The sequence below is a fragment of the Lachancea lanzarotensis genome, scaffold LALA0S09 (genome assembly GCF_000938715.1).
Source record: "Lachancea lanzarotensis genome assembly LALA0, scaffold LALA0S09, whole genome shotgun sequence".
Classification (NCBI taxonomy): domain Eukaryota; kingdom Fungi; phylum Ascomycota; class Saccharomycetes; order Saccharomycetales; family Saccharomycetaceae; genus Lachancea; species Lachancea lanzarotensis.
In genome coordinates this window covers 647,895-668,923 of record NW_019212887.1, presented here as the reverse complement: position 1 = coordinate 668,923, position 21,029 = coordinate 647,895, and the positions used below count along the sequence as shown (strand labels likewise).

Sequence of the window (21,029 nt, the reverse complement as noted above, 5' to 3'; positions counted from 1 at the left end):
AGTATGCTCTAGGACGTTTCTAAGCAGCAATGGTTACCACACAGGACAAACGACCAAAAGAGTTCGAAAATACCTTTTGGAAATGTTATTAGAAGCGCTATTTGAGATGCTCGGAAATTGCAATATTGAGCCAAATTTGGATATTGAAAAATATGGAAGTATCAAAAGCCGTTAAATCTGATTGGAATCCACTGCAATAAGGCATTGATTTGACTGGCACACGTTAGGTTTCTTGACCGATTAGTTTTCGGACCTTTCTCTGAACGTCATAGTTCCCACTCGAAAGGGTCTAATTAAAAAACTTGATCACTTTATACTATTCTGTCACCTGTGTCAGATAATAAGAATCCATCATTGATCGACGCCAGAAGAATATTGAAACCATCGGCTATGTTTGAAAGGGGTTTCTCATTGAAATAAGACTGTCGTAACGAATTTCGGGACTTCCATTTACGTTCATAGCGGTAAGCCATTTTTATTGCTGTCTCACACGCTAAGACAAATTTTGCGGATGAAGTAAAGACATAAAACAAGATGATCTGTTGAACAATATAGGATTGAAAATTTGTTTACCGAACTAACGGTAAACCTTATCTCAACAGATCGCGTCAGTTTACTGAGAAACTATCATGATCACGTGCTCCAGACGTCAGTGACTGAAATAAAGTGAGATTTCACAATTTGAAAGTAGTGCTGTCTCGTCACTTAAAGCACCAGAAATTTGCACACCTCTAGCAGAACAGGCATTCACGACTCATCCCTACATACAATGAAGATCGCAATAAGTACGTTGTTGATAAGCTAAAAACAACGTGACTGTAAGAACAATGGTCATGTGATTATTCGTTCACGGTGATCTTTTAACAAATAATTAGTAGCCTTACCTTTTTTGACGAATTCTCATGAACCATCCATCCATCGTCTCTCCAGGAACTTGTTGAAAGTCCGAAAAGACCTCTTATCGTCATCTTTAGCCCATTTTGTTGCAGAAAATCATTCGAAACAGCTTCAATTTCTCTAGTTCTCTGGTATTGACCTTTTTCGGGGCTGTTTTTTGTCTACTTTTCGCCCAAGAAGACAACGGCATGTTCACGAGGAAACTGCTACCAGTAGGTAACGCACTCTTGGAAAATGCTTCAGTGCCGGTCAGTAAAGCCAGCCTCACACTCCTCACTTATAACATGCTTTCTCCGTACTATATGTGGCCTCAAGTATACACATATGTTCCTGAAAAATACCAAGACTGGACGTATCGACATCGACTACTTGAAAGAGAGATTTTGAATTTATACAAAGCAGATATAATGTGTCTACAGGAACTGACAGTGAAAGACTACGAAGGATTCTGGAAACCACATTGTAAGAACAAAATCAACTATGGAAGTAGCTATATTTCAAAGACCCCACCAGCATATTGGAAACGCCCGCAGGATGAAATGGACGGTGTTGGGATTTTTTACAATCTCGACAAGTTCCAGCATCTTTCCACTACTAGCATCTACCTTAACGACTTAATGGGACTTTTCAATATCAGCGAGCTCAACTACTTGAAAAATACCACTGTCACACTCACCAATGGCGCAGGCGAGCAAACTGGTAAGGACAGTTTGCTGAATGTGCTTCATAGCAGAAACCAGGTTAGCCTGTTTGTGTCGCTCATGCATAAAGAAACCAGAACACTTTTCGTGGTCATCAACACGCATCTTTACTGGAAGTACGACGAGGTCAAATTATGTCAGTGTTTGACCATCATGCGTAAATTGCACCGCGTTATCAAACAGCTACTTGTCGGCAGAGATGGAGCTACATATTCTCGCATCAAGATCTTGCTTGCGGGAGATCTAAATTCGAGCCCAAACTCACCAGTCGTCAAATTTCTCAAGGGAGAAAGTGTGCAGCGGTCCGACTTCAGTCTGATCAACCCACTTCGACCTTATTTGAACCACTATATATACCAGGATACACCTTCCGAGCTTTTCGATCACACCTGCTACTCTGGCAAACTGAAGGGCATCTTTGACTATATTTGGTACCATGATAACGACTTCAGACTTAAGCGCATTTTGAGTGGTGTCGAAATTTCAGAGGAGCTCAACTTGCTGAAGGAATTCGGATTGCCTAATAAGAATCATCCTAGCGACCATATACCAATTTTGACAGAATTGGAGCTACTTGACTAGAAGTAAACTAGTCGCACATTCATGGAATGGCTACGGAAGGTAGCGAACGAGTTTCACAACTGTCAGTGTGCAGAATTGTGTGAGGCTTCGATCGATATTGATTTGCGTGTGCTCCATGTGCTGTAAGCAAGCTATTGTTGCAGGCTATATTCACGACGCTGGACGTCGTCATAGTCCTACAAAAAAAAAAAAAATAGCACAAATTAGCTCGGGCAGCAAAACAAACCGATAAATCAAGGGCTAACCTGTATCGACTATTCCACTATCTTTTCGACGTTACAGGTTTGGACTCTACCATGACTTACCAGACAAGATCGCGGAGAAGCTGCAAAACATTTTCTATATTCAACTTACTCTCGCCACGCTTCTCATACTCCTACACCTCGCGTACAAGCACCATTCAAGGCCCGAGGTGTCCATCGTAAAGAAGATTGATGCAATTTCAAAGACGTTTTTTTTTCCCCCCAGAAAAACACATTTGGAGTCTCTTTGACAGGATAGATCACCACTGCATCTCACTTAAACCGCTACCATCATAACGACATGTCCGTGTAAGCGGTTTTCCAACCTCCATTCGTACTAGAAATTTATAACTTAACCAGATGTAATTTTCCTTAGTTTACATCAAAAACCACCGGAAATTCCTGATTTCTTCAACACCGACAACACTTCCTCGAAGCTTCTTATCCAGTTCCTTCAAGCTCAACTAGTCGAATCTGAAGGCTCTCTGTTCCTCATTCTTGATCGATATCCTGAAGATCGAAATCTGATCACGAGGACTTCGACCTACAGTAAGATTGTCGGTACAGTACTGTAAATTAAAATTATGTCGAACCAGAAGAGAAGCACAGATTGATGAATACCATCTGAACGTCAGTGTACCAATCAGGAGCCAACTTGAAGCAGCTTTCACGATATGGCACAGACTGCGGTTACTAGACTGCAACAGCATCACCAGCAACAGCGCGAAGAGACGATCATCAGAGATGCCAGGATCAGATTGGATCTGAAGAAGACATTCATGGACGATGAGCTTTTTTTCCCCGAAAACAAACTCTCACCTGGATCTAGTATGAACATCACAGGAACTAGGGACTCTGAGAAAAACAGTGGAAATTTGCAAGCGATGCTCAGGTTGAACTTGCCCTTGGGATCCAAAACCGAAAATGGCAAGACTTCGTCAGAAACAAATGGACGTTTTGTCAGCCAGCAATACTACCAAAATCAGCTGTTAGCAGCTGTCCAGCAGCAGCAGCAACAACATCAGCAACATCAGCAACATCAGCAGCAGCATCACCACCATCAAAGACAACAGAGACAGCCTTATCACCAGAACCCATATCTGAACAATTCTGGATTCCAGATGTACGCATCACAACACGACGTGGGCACCGCAAAAGGGCACAGAGATTGGTAAAAGTTTTAGCTTGGGATTAAGTTAGGCAGTCATTGTGACAAATTTGGGAATCGTTTTTTTTTTTTTGGTTCTGTCTTAGGACGTCCAGGTAATGCGAGTAATGCAGGAACGGCAGTTTAAGGGCTTTGCAGGAGCGGCAGTTCACGGAAGTGTATATAGATGTTTTTTTATTTTTCATCGGATAATACTGTAATGTAAGCAATTCAACGTTTGATTCAAATCTTTTAAGAGAAGCTTTTAGAAGACCAGCGCCAGCGCTAGTGATGGTTGCTCGTTACAGAATCACCAACAGTAACACCAGTATAAAAACAAGCAGCACGATGATTAAGCACGGTCCATTTTCTCGAGCTGTTTTCTCATACACGTGCAGCTTTTTCTTTGCACGATCCAGGTTTCTGCCGCTGTTATCGACTAGACTCTCCAGATCTCGCAGAACACTATCATTTTGGTCAGTCAGCTCGTGATGAATGTCCAACGAAAGACCATGCCCTTTCTGAACGGATCTCGAGAGGTCTTCCAAATGGGTGTCTTGTTCAAGCAACTGTTGCTGCTGTTGAATAAACATTTCCTGGTTCGAGAGCTGCGGCGCTATTGTCAAAGGCTTGCTATTTAATGTGCTTCTATTGTCGTCACCAAATAGCCTGTTTCTTTCTGCTTCTTGGTCATCATTTTGAAATTCGACTTCGTCTCTAAAAGGTTCAAACTGAATCTCAGAATCGACTGATGGCTCCCCGGGGTGATCCTGAAACTCAGCAAGATTATCTTTGAAACGCACTTTCTTCGATTCTGGTGTGCTTGACGTACTGAGTTTACTGCTGGGTTTGATCTTCTTCATGAAAGTGTAAAGTCCCTTTTCCACTGCCTGGTCTGGAATGTCGGCCACTACCAAATTATATTTGTTGATCAAGCTTTCAAGTTCCAAATTCTCACTACCTGCAGCGTTATCTTCTGCCTGTTTCAATGATTCTATCGTAGCATTTAGCTGTTTCTTTAAGTTTATCGTGTCATTGGTAGAGGGATTCATATGTAACGTTTCAACTAGCCTACGACGCTCACGCACCAAGTCTTGAAGCTTCTCAATTCCATAGCTAGCTCTTAACAACTCCATAATGACTGTAGATGGAGGTTGGCGGTGCTTTAGCCGTTGATTCTTGTAAAGGAGTGTGGTCTGATAGATACCTCTGGTTGAGAAACGACAGTGTGTGTCTTAATAATGGGGTCACGTGACTTCATAAGCTTTCAAAATTCCAAGTTTGGTCCTGAACGACTCCAAGAGTTTAGTATTTTTAGTTTTACTACTTAATGGTGTTACCGGGGTTCGTTTTGAGATTGATTCGAGATCCGAAAACTTGGTTTTCCGGTTCGTTCCCCATGAATGTTCGCCAACGTGTAATTAACATAAAAATTCCCGTATTCGTTCGACAGATTTCAACACAAAGTTTTTTATTACAGCTCAAAAGATGTGAGAAACCCAAAGGTTTTAACTTGCAGCTCTTCTTTTAGAATTATTCGAGGATTAAGCTGCAAGATAGCGTGAATACCTTGTCACTTTTACCCTGCTCGTCAAAATATCACGTGCTTAAAACTGTTTCTCGCGACAGTTTAACATTTGAAGTGTCTGTCCCTGATGTTCCTGCTCTGCTACTTCTGCATCGGGCTAATCAGACTCGCATTTCTTCTTTCGACGTACACCTCTTTAAATTGACTACTCTACAATCGCTGTATTCTTATTTTACATATATGTGAAGCAAGCTCGAAATTTCAAGCTCTTTATTTTTCCTTGGACTGGTTGTTTTTCTTGAATGCAGTGGAACGCTTGGTCACTCTCCCGGTTTTAGATCTCTGCTTCTTCTTTTTCAGCACAGGGGTTGAATTACCCTTTGTAGATCTAAGGCCTTCAATTGTAATTTCCTTACCAGCAGTCGATCTATCCGCTTTCCCAAGGACTTTTTTGGCTCTACCTAGCTTGGTTCTTTGCTGAGTAGTTAGGTTCTCATTTCTACCTTTTTGAGATTGTGGTTGCGTTTTCTTGATGTTTTTGCATCTGGTGACACGCAATTTGCGCCCAGTACCATTCAACTTGCGCCCGTCAAGCAACAAAGCTTTGCCAATGTTCTGGAAATCCGTGAACTGAACGTAGGCAAAACCCTTTCCTACATTTGTCTTGGGGTCTCTTATCACTCTCACGTACTCAATATCACCAGCTTCTTTGAAATGATTCCACAAGTTCTCTTCAGTTTCTTCGAAATCCAGGTTCCCAACAAACACAGAGCGCTTATTGTCGTGCTGCGTGGGGTGAGCCACTGAATCAACTCTCAGATGATGGCCCTCGAATACTTTGCCGTTCAAAGCTTGACAAGCGATTTTCACAGCTGCCTTTTCGGTGTAAACGACGTAAGCGTTGACTGAATCTCTGGATTTATGCAGTTTTTGTTGCACAAAGGCCACCTTTCTTGGTAAAGACTCCTCAAATGAAATCGATCTAAAACGTACACTTTCGATTTTGAAAAATGCATCATTCTCAGACTCCAAATCTTCGCTGGTGTTTTCGGTTTCCTTTTCAACATTCTTGGAAACAGCGAAAAGTTTCTTGAATTTCTTTGTTAATTGTTTAGAGTTTACCAGTTCCTTAGGAACGTTACCAACAAAGACCGTTCTATCCGCTTTTTCTAGTTCTGCTTCTTTGAAGTCCTTCTTTGAAGCCGCTTTGACTTGCGACTTCGACTCTTCGCCCGATTCCACACTTGCGTCTTCTTGTTCAGAGGCATCAACAGTCTTATCTTCATCCCCATTCTTCGCACCTTTCTCTTCCTTTTCTAAAAGTCCTGAATAGTATTTTGCCTCCAAATCTGCGTTTTCGGTATCCTGTGCAAGCTTTCGTTTTTGTCTCTTCGAGATCTTCTTTTTCTCAATGATCTTTTCAGCTTCCGGGTCGATTTCGTCCTCTAGACTCCGTTTGCCGTTTGCCACATCACCATCCTTGCTTTCAGCCTCGTTTTCAGCAATTTTTTCCTCCGCTTTGGCAACTGCCGAGCGGTTGGGCTCTGGGAGCACTGTTCTTTCTTTGTGCTTAACTTTCGAAACGTCAAGAGGTCCTGAAGAGCCACTGAAAAGCTTACTTAGGCCACTGACCAGTTTTTGGCCACCCGACGACCCAAACAGCTTATCAATCGAAGCCATTGTATCGATTTTTAACGTTAGATGCAGTCTTTAGAAATGCGATGAGCTAGCAGACGATTCAGTTGACTAAATTTTTCAGTTTACTTAGTTGGCTTTCATGGTGCATAAGTACCAGATGAGTCACGTGTGTCAATAATATAATCAGTATTTTGGCAAACAATTAGTCGATTAGAAGCCTTTTGGCAAGATAGTACTAGTCGCCTTCACTTCAATAAAGCTGGTCTGCTTTCCAGACGATTTGCCTCTTCGGTTTCGAAAAATTCTGGAAAAAGTTCGACATTTTTAACATGATTCAGTATGAAAGGGCATGGTATAGAACTAATGGAAATAAGTAGCTGGTCAGTGGTATTGAATGTCAGATCTGCATTTCAATGCACTTGCGACTTTTAGCCTCTTCCTTTATGAACAGCGTCAGTCTCATTACCTAATGATGAGAGTCACGTGATCTAAAGATCAAAGACTTGTAAAGCCATAAAACAGTGTCTACGACGCTCATATGGACGGTACGGTACGTAAATAAATTTAGCGGCTGTATCCCGAAAGTGGTATAAGAATAAGCTCTTCATGGCAGCTATCTACCGGGGGTGTTACAATTCATCTTTTCTTGATGCCTGTGAGGTTCTAAACAATATAGTGATCTGATAGGCTAGATGACCATGTGAACTATGTACCACTAGAAATCTCAGAGTTCAAAATAATTATTTGTCATAGGTCCTGACTAGTTCTTACTTCTGTCGCTGACACTAGGAAGCACGTGATCTAAGGTACTCAGAATATGTTGCAATCTGCTGTTCAGCAAGTTTAGAAAAGCCGGTTTGAACGAGCTTTTACAATCGTTCTCTTGAACCGGCTTGCGGAGCATGACTTCACTACTGCAGTGGTGATACCCGGTTTGTACACGGTTCAAGGTAAACAAGATTGACGCCTTAGTCACATAATCCCATGCGACGGTATCTAATTTCGACGCAGAAAATGTCAATTGAAGAGCATTGCATCACCCAGTTACTGACCAGCATCCCGTGGATGAAACCTTCGATATCGGCTCACACAATACTAAATCGTCATTAAACGTCAAAATAAAATCCGTCATTAAAACCGAGATCGAGTTATAATACTGACAAGATTGAAATCATCGATTGACCCAGGTCTACCAAAACGTTCCCAAAACCTTATAATGAATGCATCGCCCTCAAACTCGTATTTGAACGGATAGATCAACCAGCCATTATACCGTAGCGTCACGTGACAGCACAATTTTGCAATTCATTTGTCTCCGATTAAAGCGGTATATAAATCTTTCACACATAGCGTAATCCAGTCCCTCATATTCTAACTTCTGAATAGTATACTTCTGAAAACACATTCTGCTATTTGAAGAGCCTTTTTATCTGCTTCTCGAGATGTCACGAAATTCACAAGTTACAATTTTCAAAGCTTTAAATTGATTATGATATCATCCTGAACGGCTCTTCCGATAATATAAGATTATCAACTAGTGTATCCACCGGAAGACGCTTCAAGCGTGTATGCTTGTTTTAACATTCCAATCCCTCGATTAAAGCACGTCTACTTGCTACAATTTGTCCGGACATACTTACGATCCTTTACACAAGTTTTCAAACTCGGCGTCCAAGTTTTATCGGTTTGTTTCCATCGTAGTTGTGTCTTGCAGCGAATAGATGAGTTTAGCAGAGGAACCGACCAAGAGTATGTTTGAAATAGAAGCCAAACTAAGACGTTGGAAAGCCTTCTTTTAGGCTAGATGTGATCAAGTAGCAGTTATTAACTAGTACAGACGACAGTTTGCTTACAGAGAAAAACTTGGCTCTCTCTGCAGCAAAAGAAAACCAGATAGACGATCGTTCTAGGTCTGGGAAAAGCGTTGAAGATAACGATACTTTGAGCGAGCTAAGCAAGATAGACAGCAATAGCAACATTGCACAAGTCGATTTAGACTTGGATGGATATTACATCTCGTCAGACGCAGAAACGGAAAAAATGGAAGACGAACCAGCAGGACATGTAGTTTTGTCTGCATTGGCTCAAGACAACGAGAGTGTTGAAAATGCGGAGATGAATGAGCCCGAAGAATTGGGTTTTCCCGGATTTGTAGAAGACGCTACAACTGTTGGTGAGCCTTCTTTACCACAAGATGATGTCGCACAAACGGTGGCCGCAAACCCGAATTTTGAAAACCAAAAGGAATCTGACCTTCGAGAAACAGAAGATGTTCCTGGATCCATAGTAAAAGATGCAGAGTCTGAAGCTATATTGAATCAAGAGCTCAAGGACAAGCCAACTTTTGAAAGCGTTCCGGACGACATGAGCATGGGAATGGTAGACGCTGGGCCTAAGGATACCCCTGATGAAATCCAGAAAGAGGAAAGTATGCCAAATGCTCAATCGAATGTCGAACAATTGCCAGAACCTTCGCACCAACAAGATATCGTCATAGAAGAGCCGCTCAAAATTGCCGAAAACGAAGAAGTTGAAGTGGGTGGTGATACCGCTACATTTGAACGCAGCGAAGCCAACGTTGTCAATTCTGATAATAGCGGAAAGGGTAACTCAACACCAGAGAACCAGACCGAGCCCGAAATCGACAACCAAAATGACCACACTTCACAAGATACAATACCACAAATTGGAAACCAGCCCTCAAATCCTACACCCTACGAAGCTGCGTCTGGATTAAGTATGCAAAAAGATAACAAAGTTTCCTCGGTAGATGGTTCAACTCGCGACCTGAGCGAGGAAAATACATCTTCAGTAACTACTGAGATGCTGCAGGAACCTCCACAAGAGTACGAGAGCAATGACATTACATCCGCAAAAGATGGCTTAAAAGGAGAACTGGTGCAGAACGATGAAAAATCTGGTATGAAGCGCGAGTTTGATGAAGCTGAAGACACTTCCCAGTTCAAAAAACCCAGACCACCTCCATCTGATTTTCACAAAGATGGGGAAAATGATGATGACAATGACGCTGATGAAGATGAAGACGAGGCAGAAGACGAGATCCTTGATAAGACTGACCTCAATGATGCGTTGGCAAACATTACTTCAAAGGACGTGCTCAAGAAAAGCATTGCGACGGACGTTGCAGAAGTTCAATCACCCGTGGAAACAGAAAGTATCAGGCTTATGGCTCTTAAGGAAATTACAGAAATCGAGCACCAATTTGCCGAGTTGCGTCAAAAGCTGTACGAAAGTAAGCTGGCAAAACTGCAGACAGAAACTCAGATGTGTCTAGACGGGTCTCATCCTGCTCTCCAAAGCTATTATCAGAAGATCGATTCGGTACGAGATTTCAAACTTCGGCGCGCATACCAGCGGCAGCGGTATGAACTAGAATGTATCGACAAGGAAACGAAAGCTACCAGATGTTGCATTCATCAAGACTTTTTGCGGAAGGTCTCGAATGTTAAGCATGAGATGTTATTCAACACCACCCAGAAATGGTACGATATCAATAAGGAAAGAAGAGAAATCAATGTGGTGGTGCCGGATGTGAATTATCATGTCCCTGTCAAAATTGACGGTAAGACCTTAAGTTGCATAACGGGCTATGCTGCTCCGGCACAACTTAGACGAGAGGGTGATCCTCTTAGTGAAGATTTGCAATGTGAGGGGATAAAAGTCCGGTATAAAAACAATCCTGTCGATAAACTCGAAGTTATAGTGGACAGAATGAGGTTCAATAATGAGTTGAGTGATCTCGAAGGGCTCAAGAGATTCTTCAATGGATTTCCGGGCGCTCCAAACCTCAGTGGCCTGAAGGACTCGGAAGTCTTCGAGGATTTGCAAAAACTGCAGAGAAGCATATAGCATTAGTAGGGATATATATTGAAATGATATATTAGAGCTGGGTCTCGGAAGGTGGCAGGGTTTAACGGATTTTTGGTAGTAAAAACGAAGTCAGCAACCGCCAGCACTGCTTGTAGAGTAAAAGAGATTCAACACCCGACCGTCCACAACAACGAGATCCAAGCCAATTTGAAATTGCTTACCTGTGTGATTTTATTACAAAAATACGTAGAGGAGGAGATGCATGCACACGTACATAGCCGGACCACCCGAGTTTAGCTACTGCGAGCTTATCTCAATGGGATGAAACGAGAGGTGGTGGCACCAGCTCTACCGTGTCTGACTGGGGTGTAGGTGATGGAGAATTCACCCAAGTAGTGGCCAACCATTTCTGGCTTGACTTCCACCTGGTTGAACACCTTACCGTTGTAAACACCCACGACGGAGCCGATCATCTCTGGAACGATGATCATGTTTCTCAAGTGGGTCTTGACGATAGTGGGTCTTTCACCTTCTGGGGCGGCCAACTTGGCAGCTCTCAACTTCTTCATCAAACCAGCTGGCTTGGAAGATAGACCACGGGCAAATCTTCTTCTAACTCTGGCAGGGGCCAACTTGACGAATTCTTCCGTTGGCATTTCCAACATCTTTTCCAAGTCCACTCCCTTGTAGGAGTAGGTCTTGAAAGTTCTCTTTCTGGCAACAGGAGTAGACATCTTTACGGTAATCTAGAGACACTTGCTTCGATTCGTTTCAACAAAAATCCAGACCAAAATCCAATTCCACAACTATTCTATAATCGCTTCCGTTGATGACCCAAGTTTCAATATTCAAAGTGTGTATATCCTACCACTATCTGACGGGATTCACACACCGTACAGTTTCTGACAAAATTTCAGTCCATCCACCGTGCTGGGGTCGAGCCCTAGACAGAGATAACTAGACAGGTCCCCACCAGCCCTCTGCCTAGCCTCCTGCCTGGCTCCTGTCAAGAAGTTCACGTTTCTGCCTAGAATCTGACAAGCTCTGCCTAATCTCTAGGCAGAACCTCTGTTCAGCCCTCTGTGGGAGGAAATCCAAGCTGGAAAAAAATTATTTTTTTGTCAAAAACCTGCAAAACATCCAAACACCACATCATTAATGCGTGAAAATTTGTCCACACTGAACAAACATCGCTTCCACCTCTGGGAAACTGTACCACACACACTAGCACACACCCCACGCAAACTGGGATCCAGTAGCCAACGGGGAATGCCCTGTGGTGTGGACGCGAACGTCACTGGATCTGGCGAAGCTTGGAAAGTTTCAGTAAAAGTTGGTAGGATTTCGAGATAGTTTACAGCGAGTTTTGGGTAGTTTTATGGTCTTTTGCAGGTTTTAGTTGAAAAACCTTTGCTTCGCTCAATCCATAAATCAATCATGAAGTATTTGGCTGCCTACTTGTTGTTGAACGCCGCTGGTAACTCTGCCCCAAACGCTGAGAATGTCAAGACCGTCTTGGAGTCTGTTGGCATCGAAGTCGAGGAAGACAAGGTCTCCTCTTTGTTGAGCTCTTTGGAGGGCAAGTCCGTTGAGGAATTGATCGCCGAAGGTAACCAAAAATTGGCTGCTGTGCCAGCTTCTTCCGGTGCTGCTGCCCCAGCTGGCGGTGCTGCTGCTGGTGGTGCTGACGCTGCTGAGGAAGCCGCCCCAGAGGAGGCTGCCGAGGAATCCGACGACGACATGGGATTCGGTCTATTTGATTAAACAGCCCAGCAAATTCGTGTGTGTCTGAAAGTTAGCATGTGTAAAATGAACACTTTTTAAGGAAAAGATTTCAATAATATAAATTCTGCGACGGAATTCGGGACCGAATCCTACGTGTATCTGTAGGTTGAAGTGTGAGCGTGCAGGGCCGGTGTTGACCGTCCCTCTGGTGTTGGTCTCGTAGCGCACCATAGAGACGCCTGTAAGTATTATCAACAGATTGCGTCAGAATGGTACTAAGTGATATTCTTCAGCACCAGTAGTTACGGTTACCAAACCCAGCTACTTAGCCTCGTTTTAACCCCTTGCACCCCTAGACGATGACTTCAATCTTCAATGCGTACCTCTTGCTTAATTCTGCCACCCATTATCACCCGCCTGACCGATTTTCCCCCTCGTACTTTTACTACGCCATGGAAATCTCTCGAATACATTGTTGGTCGTCAAAAGCACACTCAATGACTCCCATTAAAAAATTCAAATCATTCCTCTTACGTTCTACCTGCAATTCTTCGTATACCTTCTACTAATAGCGCTGCCGATAAAAAATCCAGTCTAGTTCATTTCATTCATTAATTCTGTCACAACTTTAAGTAACTATCTTATACTGTCTATATAAATGGATTGTCCTCTACTCCACAGTTCGAGAACGGATCAGGGTCCTCGTAAAAAAGTTGATTAGATGAATGGCGCACGTTGTTAGCCATATCCGCTATGACCTGAGTGAGGGCTTCAATTTTCTGCCTGTATAACTGATTCTGGGACCTCAACTTCGTATTCTCCCTGCTTTTCGCAATGCGGTCTACTACATTGTCGACATGATAGACCAAAAACCAATTCTGAAGCATTTTCTGGTTAGTCTCCTCAGCCTGAAGGGGATCATCTTCCGTCATAGTGTCACCTTCCAGCGAATCTGAATCTTCGTCAATGCTGCTCATCTCCTCAAGAGCTTGGGTCGCGACCTCTCGTAATCCTGATAGTTTCAACTCAAACTCTTGGTCAGATAATGTGGGGTTCAAAAGCTCTTCTGGAACTGATCTAAGGCTTTCAATCTTCGACACCAAAGGTAAATGCTTTCTACTAAATGGCATGCCGCCCTTATGATCGAACATGCTTTGGATGGTGGCGGCCTTGGCCAGTGCCTCAGGTGCATTTACCGCCATTGTGAGTACCTTATTTTTCAAGTCTTCGGATTGTAACGACAGAACGGAGTTTTCGTTCTTGACCATCCTCTGCAGAAAGTCCCATACGCTGGACCCCAGTTCATTCACCAACGCTTCACTCATTGAGGTAGTGTTTTGCGTTGAATGTTGGATCATTGAGATTTTTCTGGCCAAATCATGGTCAACATCTCCAGACACCTTCGGGAAAAGCTTGAAAAATTGCTTCTTAGATAAATCTCTCAAGACATCAGTGGCGGGAATTCCTTTAGAATCAGTTGTGCTTGTATTCACATCCCTCCTACCCTCATAGATCTGCAGCGTTTCCTCAATCTTCGTCTGTTCGCGTAAACCGAGGAAACAGGCACCAAAATATATCAGATACATGACAATTCCCATAACGTTCGTTTGCTGTTCCAAAAAGAGTTCCTTCGTGATTGTAAGATGTGAATTGGAGCTGAAAGCTATTTCCGAGCATTTTTCCAGCCGCTCCATTAATTTGGGAACCAAAGACATTCCTTCGTCACTGTTTTCGCCGCTGATGAGATCTGTGATCAATTTCAAGACGTCCTCGAATGTGAATTTATGCAGAAACTCATGGTCCAGTACAGCTTGCGGGGGCGCTGGCTGTTGTGCTTCAATCCTGCTTTCACTTACTACACCACTTTCGCCCTCCTCGTCATCACTTCTCGACGTGCAATGAAGCACTTCATCTAGGTTAACACACAGATAGTCCAGACTTTCCAGCTCTTCCTCTCCGATGAAAAAAGCCTGGTCTCTAACCAACGGCACCATTGGGCTGGGTGCATTTTGAGCACCTTCAGACCTATCCTCGTTTGATACCCTTGCGCCAGCAATCGAACGCGGTTGCGACCTTGCATTATGAGACAGTGGAAGAATATTGGTGAGAAAGATGTCTTTCATGCGAGCGTGGGAGTCAAAGTGTTTCATCACATTTCTGACTGCAGGATTAAACAGCGATCTTTCGGGGGGGTATATACCAGCCGTTCGGAAAGCTTGGCAAACGGTAGAGTGTTCAAAGTCGTGCAAAAGCGTATGGTTAAGTGCGTTCATGAAATTGCATAGGATCTCAAAGTGGCCATGTCGGTGCTTACCATCTGGCCCCAAGGTGGGCGCTGGGCACCACTCTGTGGCGAGAGCACGAACCTTTTTTTTCAAGTTACTAAAAACTCCGACATCCAAAGGTTGAAGAATGTGTGTCGTGTTGGGCGGCAGCAGTAATAGGGTAATTCGTCTTTTACTAACGAGTTCGAGCACTGAGGGGCAGTAATGCGAAAAATGATTGTCAACGATAAGAACTCGCTGCCGCAGTCTGCCTCCATCACTGTGATCTTGAGCTACATCAACTGTATGAGCGTCAAACCACTTAATATACTCTAAGAAGGCCGCAGGGTTGTTCCAGCCGTTTGAAGTAAAGAGTAAGTTAACGTTTTCGCCTACACCTGGATGTAATTTAGACCTTGCTAAAGCTTCAAAGCGCGGATTGAAAACATGGCAATCCCTTTTATCTTTTGCGATGGACGACGCGGCCGTTACCATGGGAGCGACGATTGCGCCTGCTGCTGAAACGCATGCAGTAACCGTGGTCAGAGATTTTGGATTGTCTTCAGCCTCTTTGACCTTATATACAACTCCCTTTTTATGACCATTAGTTGGGTTGCGTATACTCACAAATCGGGAATGTTGATTTATTGTGTTCAAGGTGTGAGCAAACCCAATCTCGTCTGCGTTGAATATTAATTCTGCTGGCGTTGAGCTCAAAATTTTGAAAGCGTCCTCGTTGAGCCACATTGCAATGTTATTGACATCTGATGCCTTCAATCTGTGTTTTTCCATACGTTTTGCTTTTGAAGATGTAAATCCATTGCGATGTCTGAATCTCCAGCCGAAATTTCTTCCCAATTGGATCTCGTGATGCCGAAGCATTTCACGCAGGCTAATAGTCTCGTTATCGCCTAATGAGTGATTCAGTAATTTGATATCCGAGCAGTTCGTTGTATTTGCCATAAGCTCACAAATCGCGTCAGCTTCTTTAACTGTCACTTGTGAATTTTGAAGATTGCTTATGGCATAAAATGTTGTGAGGAATTGTTCCACCGATGGAGAAAGTTTGCGACGCCTAATGCCCTCGGCTACTCGAGAGATACTTGGATTGAAATCTTTCAGCCTATCGCGAAGTGTTCTTTCTGGAATATTGTACTTGAAGCTCACTTGCGAGACCAATTTGCATTTCTTGGAAGGAGACACTTGAGAGTTCAACACATTCAACAGCGCTACGCTGGCCACTCTTTTGCGTGCTATTTTGTCCGTTGTTTGCCTATAGTCGATAACTTGCTCTGCATTCTCATCGTGACCCAAACCGCGCTGCCGCTGTAGTCTTTTAATTGCATCATTCAAAGTAGAAAGTGAGAGCTCGTAACGAGACGCTACAGTGGATTTTGAGGACTTGGGGTCGTTTAAGTACTCTCTTGCGGCGATTCTTGCCTTTTCGCCATTGAATCTTTTTTGTCTTTGCTCTCCCGTCAAATGGGAGTAATCACCAGAGGGTCGAGTGCTAGCCATAAGGTATTGGGCCACGGGCATAACATGAACCCAGTTGCAAGTGCTGCTTAGCTGAAACTCGAAAGATGATTGAGTAGTTCCCTCGGCGGTTTGAGCCAAAATGGGAAACTTTTCGTGATGCTTAAAATGTAGAAGAACTTTATAGGCAACACTCGCATCGCTAGTGTTGCCAACATCTGAGGTTTCGAGTATTTCAGCCATCATAAGAGGCAGGTACAGATGAAGACCATTGGAGTGAACATTTTTAGCAAGCAACATGTAAAATTTCGGATTCGAGGCATCCAGTTTCTGGGATCCAAGAAATATAGCCAATTCTTTTCGTACCAGTTTGTATTTGCGGTAGTCTTCCTGGTAAAGCACCCTATCAATGGCTGCACTGTTCATTGCAAGTGTTGAAGATGATTGAAGACGTAAAGCAGTGCAACTGGTCGCACCAAATATGGGGGTGAAGCATTTCAACGTTACAACATCATTATTTTATATGTCCAAGGACAACAAAGCGATGAGCTGGAGGCTGAGGGGGAGTTGAGGAAACCCGCTTGGCCACGAATCGCGATTCCACGAAATAAACTGTCCCTTGCTTCATAATGTCTTTCATCTATCTCATCAGGTCTTGAACATCGACAATTGTAGATTGATCGCGGATAGCGGGCGAAGTCCCCTAATTTTGGATCAACCTCATCGCCTGCCGTTACACACAAAGAGCGCCAGCCGCGTTTTGAAGGGCATCGCGTTACAACCGATACAAGTGGACTCCGTTGAATTCAACGCGACAAGAGGACTTTCTGAGGAGCATTGAGGCCGTGTATCGCATTGCAGGAGCTACCTCAAAAAGACAGAACTACTACAAGTCCGAGGTGGTCCTAGAATAAGCTGGCTGGAGTCTACATTCTCTACGCGTCAGGGAAAAAAGATGCAAACGACGCGTAATTGTTGGAATTTGATTTAAATTATAACGCGAAAATGAATTGGCGTCACAGACGTTCATAGTGACTGTGGGGTCAAATATCAAGACGTATCAAGATTTCATTAGCGCGAGGCTTTCACTAGGCTAAAGAGCCAGCAGCAACCTTGCGACGACACGGTTTCCCTGGCTCTGATGATACGCAAAAATTGAAGTGATCTTGCTATGCGTCATGGTAGTGGTTTGTGATTTCGTATCAAGTGATCGTTGAGGTTTTACATTTCAAGTACTGCTCCGTTTCAGAGTATCTCTGCAACTAGAGAACGGTACCATTTCATAGTAGCTTTGATAAACTCAAATGTTGGCAACATCTGTGCTGTTTTCATTTGGGTTTGTTGATTGTCGCGAGTTTCTTATTTCCCAATATGTGCTTTCACTCAGGCCTGTTCAAAAATAGACATTGGTCCGTATCGGTTTGATTTCCAAAAATCTCTCTTTCGTAATCCATACACGATCCTTCTGTGATATTTCTCTCCGGTCCTCGAGCCTCACTGGAAAGTTTCGCGAAACCGGTAACAGCCGATAAAATCGTGTCTCTCGGCCAAAAGCACGTGACCTCGAGCCACGGAACACCTCAAATCCAGCCGGAATACCACGCCATTGTGCATGGGGCACATCCCAACCACTGAGCAGTTGCCAAATGCGGGAAAGTTCTGACAATCTTTTGTAGTGCCAACGGCAAGGGATTGAGGCCTCTGCAATGCAATGCCAAACGGCGTTTGTCAGTCTTCCCGGGCTCTGTTTTTGCAAGATACTATTTTTCTGATAGCCTGTCAAACAAATTTATATATGCCATCTAGTTACCAGTACTGCATATTATAATGAGGGAGATAGATAGGGATCATCGATTTGAGCAGAAATTAAACGTTGAATTGGAAAAATGCGATTGCTTGGTGTGTGAAACTTTTGTAGCTCCGCCAGCTGACTTGTTGGAGCCTGGAGCAGTCTTCTGAGGGGAGTGCTTTCTCGTTACACGAAAAGTGTGGATTACGTGTCTCTGCGGCGTATCTTGTTTGTTCGGCAATATCGAGGAGATCGCGGATACCATGGCAACCCTGTGCCTGCATATGTGGATGTACATGCACCCCGTTTTGTAGCTATGACAACCGGATAAACCCCGCTAAAGGTTTCTCCGAGAAAAGGAAGACTTTGAATCACGTGATGGGAGAGATCAGATGACTATGGTGATAAACGGCTGATACTTTCCTACTACCAGACACCTTCTCAACTCATTCGAGTTCAAGAGCGTAGGCGTGTGGCCCTTCAAGTCTCAGTGACATAGTTCAGAATTGTTTATAACAGAATAGTGTAAATAATTAGCGATGCAATGGGCCACCCTCTCGTAGCGTATATTTGGACATTCCCGTTATTAGCGGGTGGAGGAATATTATCAGAGTAGCGAACGGGAAAAGAACACAATGTGGAGGAACGTTCAATAGACGCTCATCATGGAAATGATGAGTGTGGATCTGAAAATGATTTCTGCGATGGAGTCCAAAACAGAGTAACAAAAAAGTCATGGTGTAGTCAGTAGCGTTCGTTTCTTGCTTGTGAGAACGCTCCAAAAAAACCGAAAAAAAAAAAAAAAATCGGGGCTATCCAGAGAGCTCAGGGCTTGAGTCCTCTTTTAGTTTTAGTCAACTCCTCTGAGACGTAGTCGATGTGTTGTTGAGTACCCACTGAGTAAGGACTGTCTTCTAATATTTTGTTCAAGCGTTTGTTAAAACGACTATCTACCTTGTCGTGCACCATAGCAACATGGCGAGCGTAAGAGTCGCGGCGGAAAAAAGTCTTGTCACAGTATGGCGAAGGACACTCCATTATGGGAAAATCTGATTCACCTAATTTTAGTGATGATTTGAGCTCTGGTGGTATCTCCATCTTGTGCTGTATTGCACAATGACGGCGAAGTTCCGGGCGTCTAGGCAAACCCAATATTTTCCATGGGCAGAGCACGAAAGGACATTTGTAGTCGCGCTGGATCTGGAACTCATCGATATGCTTGGCGTAATCCAGAAGGCTCGAGAACATTTTGGGACAATGAGCGCATCGATAATAACCTCGCTTGACACGTTTCGAAAGTGCCTCCATAAGGGGCTTGTCGTTTATGAGCTGTTCATACACAGATTCGTGTTTTGAACTAGAGCTTTTTTGTGGAGAACTGTTGAAGGACTCATGAAACCGACTCTCCAGATCCGAACCGTCTACTATTACAGTTATGTCGTTATCGGAGTCATGATCGGTGATTGGGTCTGGTCCAGTGGCTATAGGATCCGGGAATAGTGCCGAGTTTGAACTAGATTGTGTTGACGGAGGAGGACTGGAGTCCATACCCAAAGGCTGCTGAAACCTTTCGTTAAGTTCCAAATTTAACGGGCCAGCTATTTCTTCAAAATAATCCACTCTTGGGACGTCTGAAAGACTGCTGGTGGGGGTTACCTGCCATGGTGCATATTCGATTGTCTCATTGGAAGTGAGTTGTGACCGAGGCTGAAGATTAGGAATTGAAAGGTCTTCGAGACTTTGGCAATGGCGAGAGTGCTGTGGGTACTGGTTCTGGTGCGACTGCTGCTGCTGCTGCTGATGATGATGATGAGCATAATGGTGCTGATGACGATGGTTGTGCTGACAGTGCTGATGAGCGTCCAGATCCGGATGTTGGGAGAGGAGATAATGCTGAGTTTTTTGATCATTAACTTGTACATTTTGAAAACCATAACTAGGGCCATTTTCATAGCAGTAGCCACGAGTGTAACGAAGATCTTCAAATTGAAAATCCTGTATATTTTCCTCTTCGTAAGAGTCAACCGGTAATGCACGATCGTTGGGTGGAGCGGCTACCCCATATGGTTGAAATGAACGGTTATAATACCGAGTTTCGCGGAAGGGCACGGCCCTTCGATGCTGTAGTGCGTATGAAGGTTTCGGTTGACTTGGCACCCGTTTTTGCCAGCGGCGTTGCGGGCTGACTGCTGTCATAGGATGCAAATGCGAGTGTGCTGACGACACACTAGACGATAAATAATGTGACATCTCGTCGAAATCATTAACACCTTCTGAATAGGAATTGGCCTTGACAAATTTGGGTCTCGGACTGGGCCTGGAAACATGTACATCGTAGTTATCCAACGGCGGTGTGGTAGCTAGTACCGCATCAAACGCACCATGCGAACTCTCATGCGCTGAATCATGCTCCAGCAGATCCAGTTTCCACATCGATTCCTGCGTTGACGAGTTGGAGTACGATTGCACAGAGTTGGAGCGTTCGGGTCTTCTCAAATCCTGCCAAGTGCCTCCCAGGAACGATTGTGGATCGTCACACACTGCCGTTTCGAAAGATGAAGACAGGTCGCAGTGTCTATCCGTTGCGTTTTCAATGGCTACGGTGCCACCGTCACCACTACTACTACCACCCACTCTCCGTGGCCCCAAACGAGTGTGGGATGATTGCATCGCTAACCGGTTGATTTCTGATCGATGCCCTGTCAATTTTCCGATCAATCTGGTCTCGAAACCTCCTCTTATAGAACACTTTTACAAGATGTGGAGTAATTTCCCCTAAGCACGACGATCACCACAGCTGTAGTATAATTGACCGTCATGTCGGCGTTTGTAGTACACCACGGATATCAATCAATCCCTTGCTCTCAGAAAAGAGCCTGGATGTCGGCCGATATCAGTCTCTTTCTAACATTGATGTCGCAATGCACCGTACTACCACAGTGGCCCTGTGAACATGCATAATGAGCCATCCCATCGTCTTTTCTCCATCTCACACAATAATAGCCCCTCTTCTCACTTTGTTTGACTTCTACTTGTCCTCCTGTGCTTTCTCTTTACACTGCAGCCAGCTCCTTTGCCAATGGCTTTCTGTCCTTTTTTGTTGATATGAAACGTTTGACGTGAAGATCGGGCCGACACCATTTATCATGGCACCGTATGCTCTTAGGATTGCATCCCTCGCTGTGAACAACGTACGTTGGTAATGTCGT

General features: G+C 43.9%; 9 protein-coding genes across 9 annotated transcripts; 4 read left to right on the top strand and 5 right to left on the bottom strand.

Moving 5' to 3' along the window:
• Positions 1-1,085: 1,085 nt before the first annotated feature.
• On the top strand, positions 1,086-2,180 carry NGL1 (LALA0S09e07074g1_1; the record flags this gene model as incomplete). The annotated part of the gene is made up of 1 exon (XM_022770905.1): positions 1,086-2,180. The coding sequence occupies one exon, from the start codon at positions 1,086-1,088 to the stop codon at positions 2,178-2,180; it is 1,095 nt and encodes a 364-aa protein (XP_022630199.1).
• A 916-nt stretch (positions 2,181-3,096) lies between these two features.
• Positions 3,097-3,597, top strand: LALA0_S09e07052g (LALA0S09e07052g1_1; the record flags this gene model as incomplete). The annotated part of the gene is made up of 1 exon (XM_022770904.1): positions 3,097-3,597. One exon carries the CDS (start codon positions 3,097-3,099, stop codon positions 3,595-3,597), a length of 501 nt encoding a protein of 166 aa, XP_022630198.1.
• A 274-nt stretch (positions 3,598-3,871) lies between these two features.
• SYN8 (LALA0S09e07030g1_1) lies at positions 3,872-4,705 on the bottom strand (the record flags this gene model as incomplete). Its single annotated transcript, XM_022770903.1, has 1 exon — positions 3,872-4,705. The coding sequence occupies one exon, from the start codon at positions 4,703-4,705 to the stop codon at positions 3,872-3,874; it is 834 nt and encodes a 277-aa protein (XP_022630197.1).
• Positions 4,706-5,367: 662 nt separating this feature from the next.
• On the bottom strand, positions 5,368-6,777 carry NOP12 (LALA0S09e07008g1_1; the record flags this gene model as incomplete). The annotated part of the gene is made up of 1 exon (XM_022770902.1): positions 5,368-6,777. One exon carries the CDS (start codon positions 6,775-6,777, stop codon positions 5,368-5,370), a length of 1,410 nt encoding a protein of 469 aa, XP_022630196.1.
• Positions 6,778-8,456: 1,679 nt separating this feature from the next.
• DEP1 (LALA0S09e06986g1_1) lies at positions 8,457-10,605 on the top strand (the record flags this gene model as incomplete). The annotated part of the gene is made up of 2 exons (XM_022770901.1): positions 8,457-8,484; positions 8,573-10,605. 2 exons carry the CDS (start codon positions 8,457-8,459, stop codon positions 10,603-10,605), a joined length of 2,061 nt encoding a protein of 686 aa, XP_022630195.1.
• A 269-nt stretch (positions 10,606-10,874) lies between these two features.
• RPS15 (LALA0S09e06964g1_1) lies at positions 10,875-11,300 on the bottom strand (the record flags this gene model as incomplete). The annotated part of the gene is made up of 1 exon (XM_022770900.1): positions 10,875-11,300. The coding sequence occupies one exon, from the start codon at positions 11,298-11,300 to the stop codon at positions 10,875-10,877; it is 426 nt and encodes a 141-aa protein (XP_022630194.1).
• A 703-nt stretch (positions 11,301-12,003) lies between these two features.
• RPP2A (LALA0S09e06942g1_1) lies at positions 12,004-12,330 on the top strand (the record flags this gene model as incomplete). The annotated part of the gene is made up of 1 exon (XM_022770898.1): positions 12,004-12,330. One exon carries the CDS (start codon positions 12,004-12,006, stop codon positions 12,328-12,330), a length of 327 nt encoding a protein of 108 aa, XP_022630193.1.
• A 611-nt stretch (positions 12,331-12,941) lies between these two features.
• LALA0_S09e06920g (LALA0S09e06920g1_1) lies at positions 12,942-16,457 on the bottom strand (the record flags this gene model as incomplete). The annotated part of the gene is made up of 1 exon (XM_022770897.1): positions 12,942-16,457. The coding sequence occupies one exon, from the start codon at positions 16,455-16,457 to the stop codon at positions 12,942-12,944; it is 3,516 nt and encodes a 1,171-aa protein (XP_022630192.1).
• A 2,188-nt stretch (positions 16,458-18,645) lies between these two features.
• Positions 18,646-20,490, bottom strand: RME1 (LALA0S09e06898g1_1; the record flags this gene model as incomplete). The annotated part of the gene is made up of 1 exon (XM_022770896.1): positions 18,646-20,490. The coding sequence occupies one exon, from the start codon at positions 20,488-20,490 to the stop codon at positions 18,646-18,648; it is 1,845 nt and encodes a 614-aa protein (XP_022630191.1).
• Between the last annotated feature and the right edge of the window lie 539 nt (positions 20,491-21,029).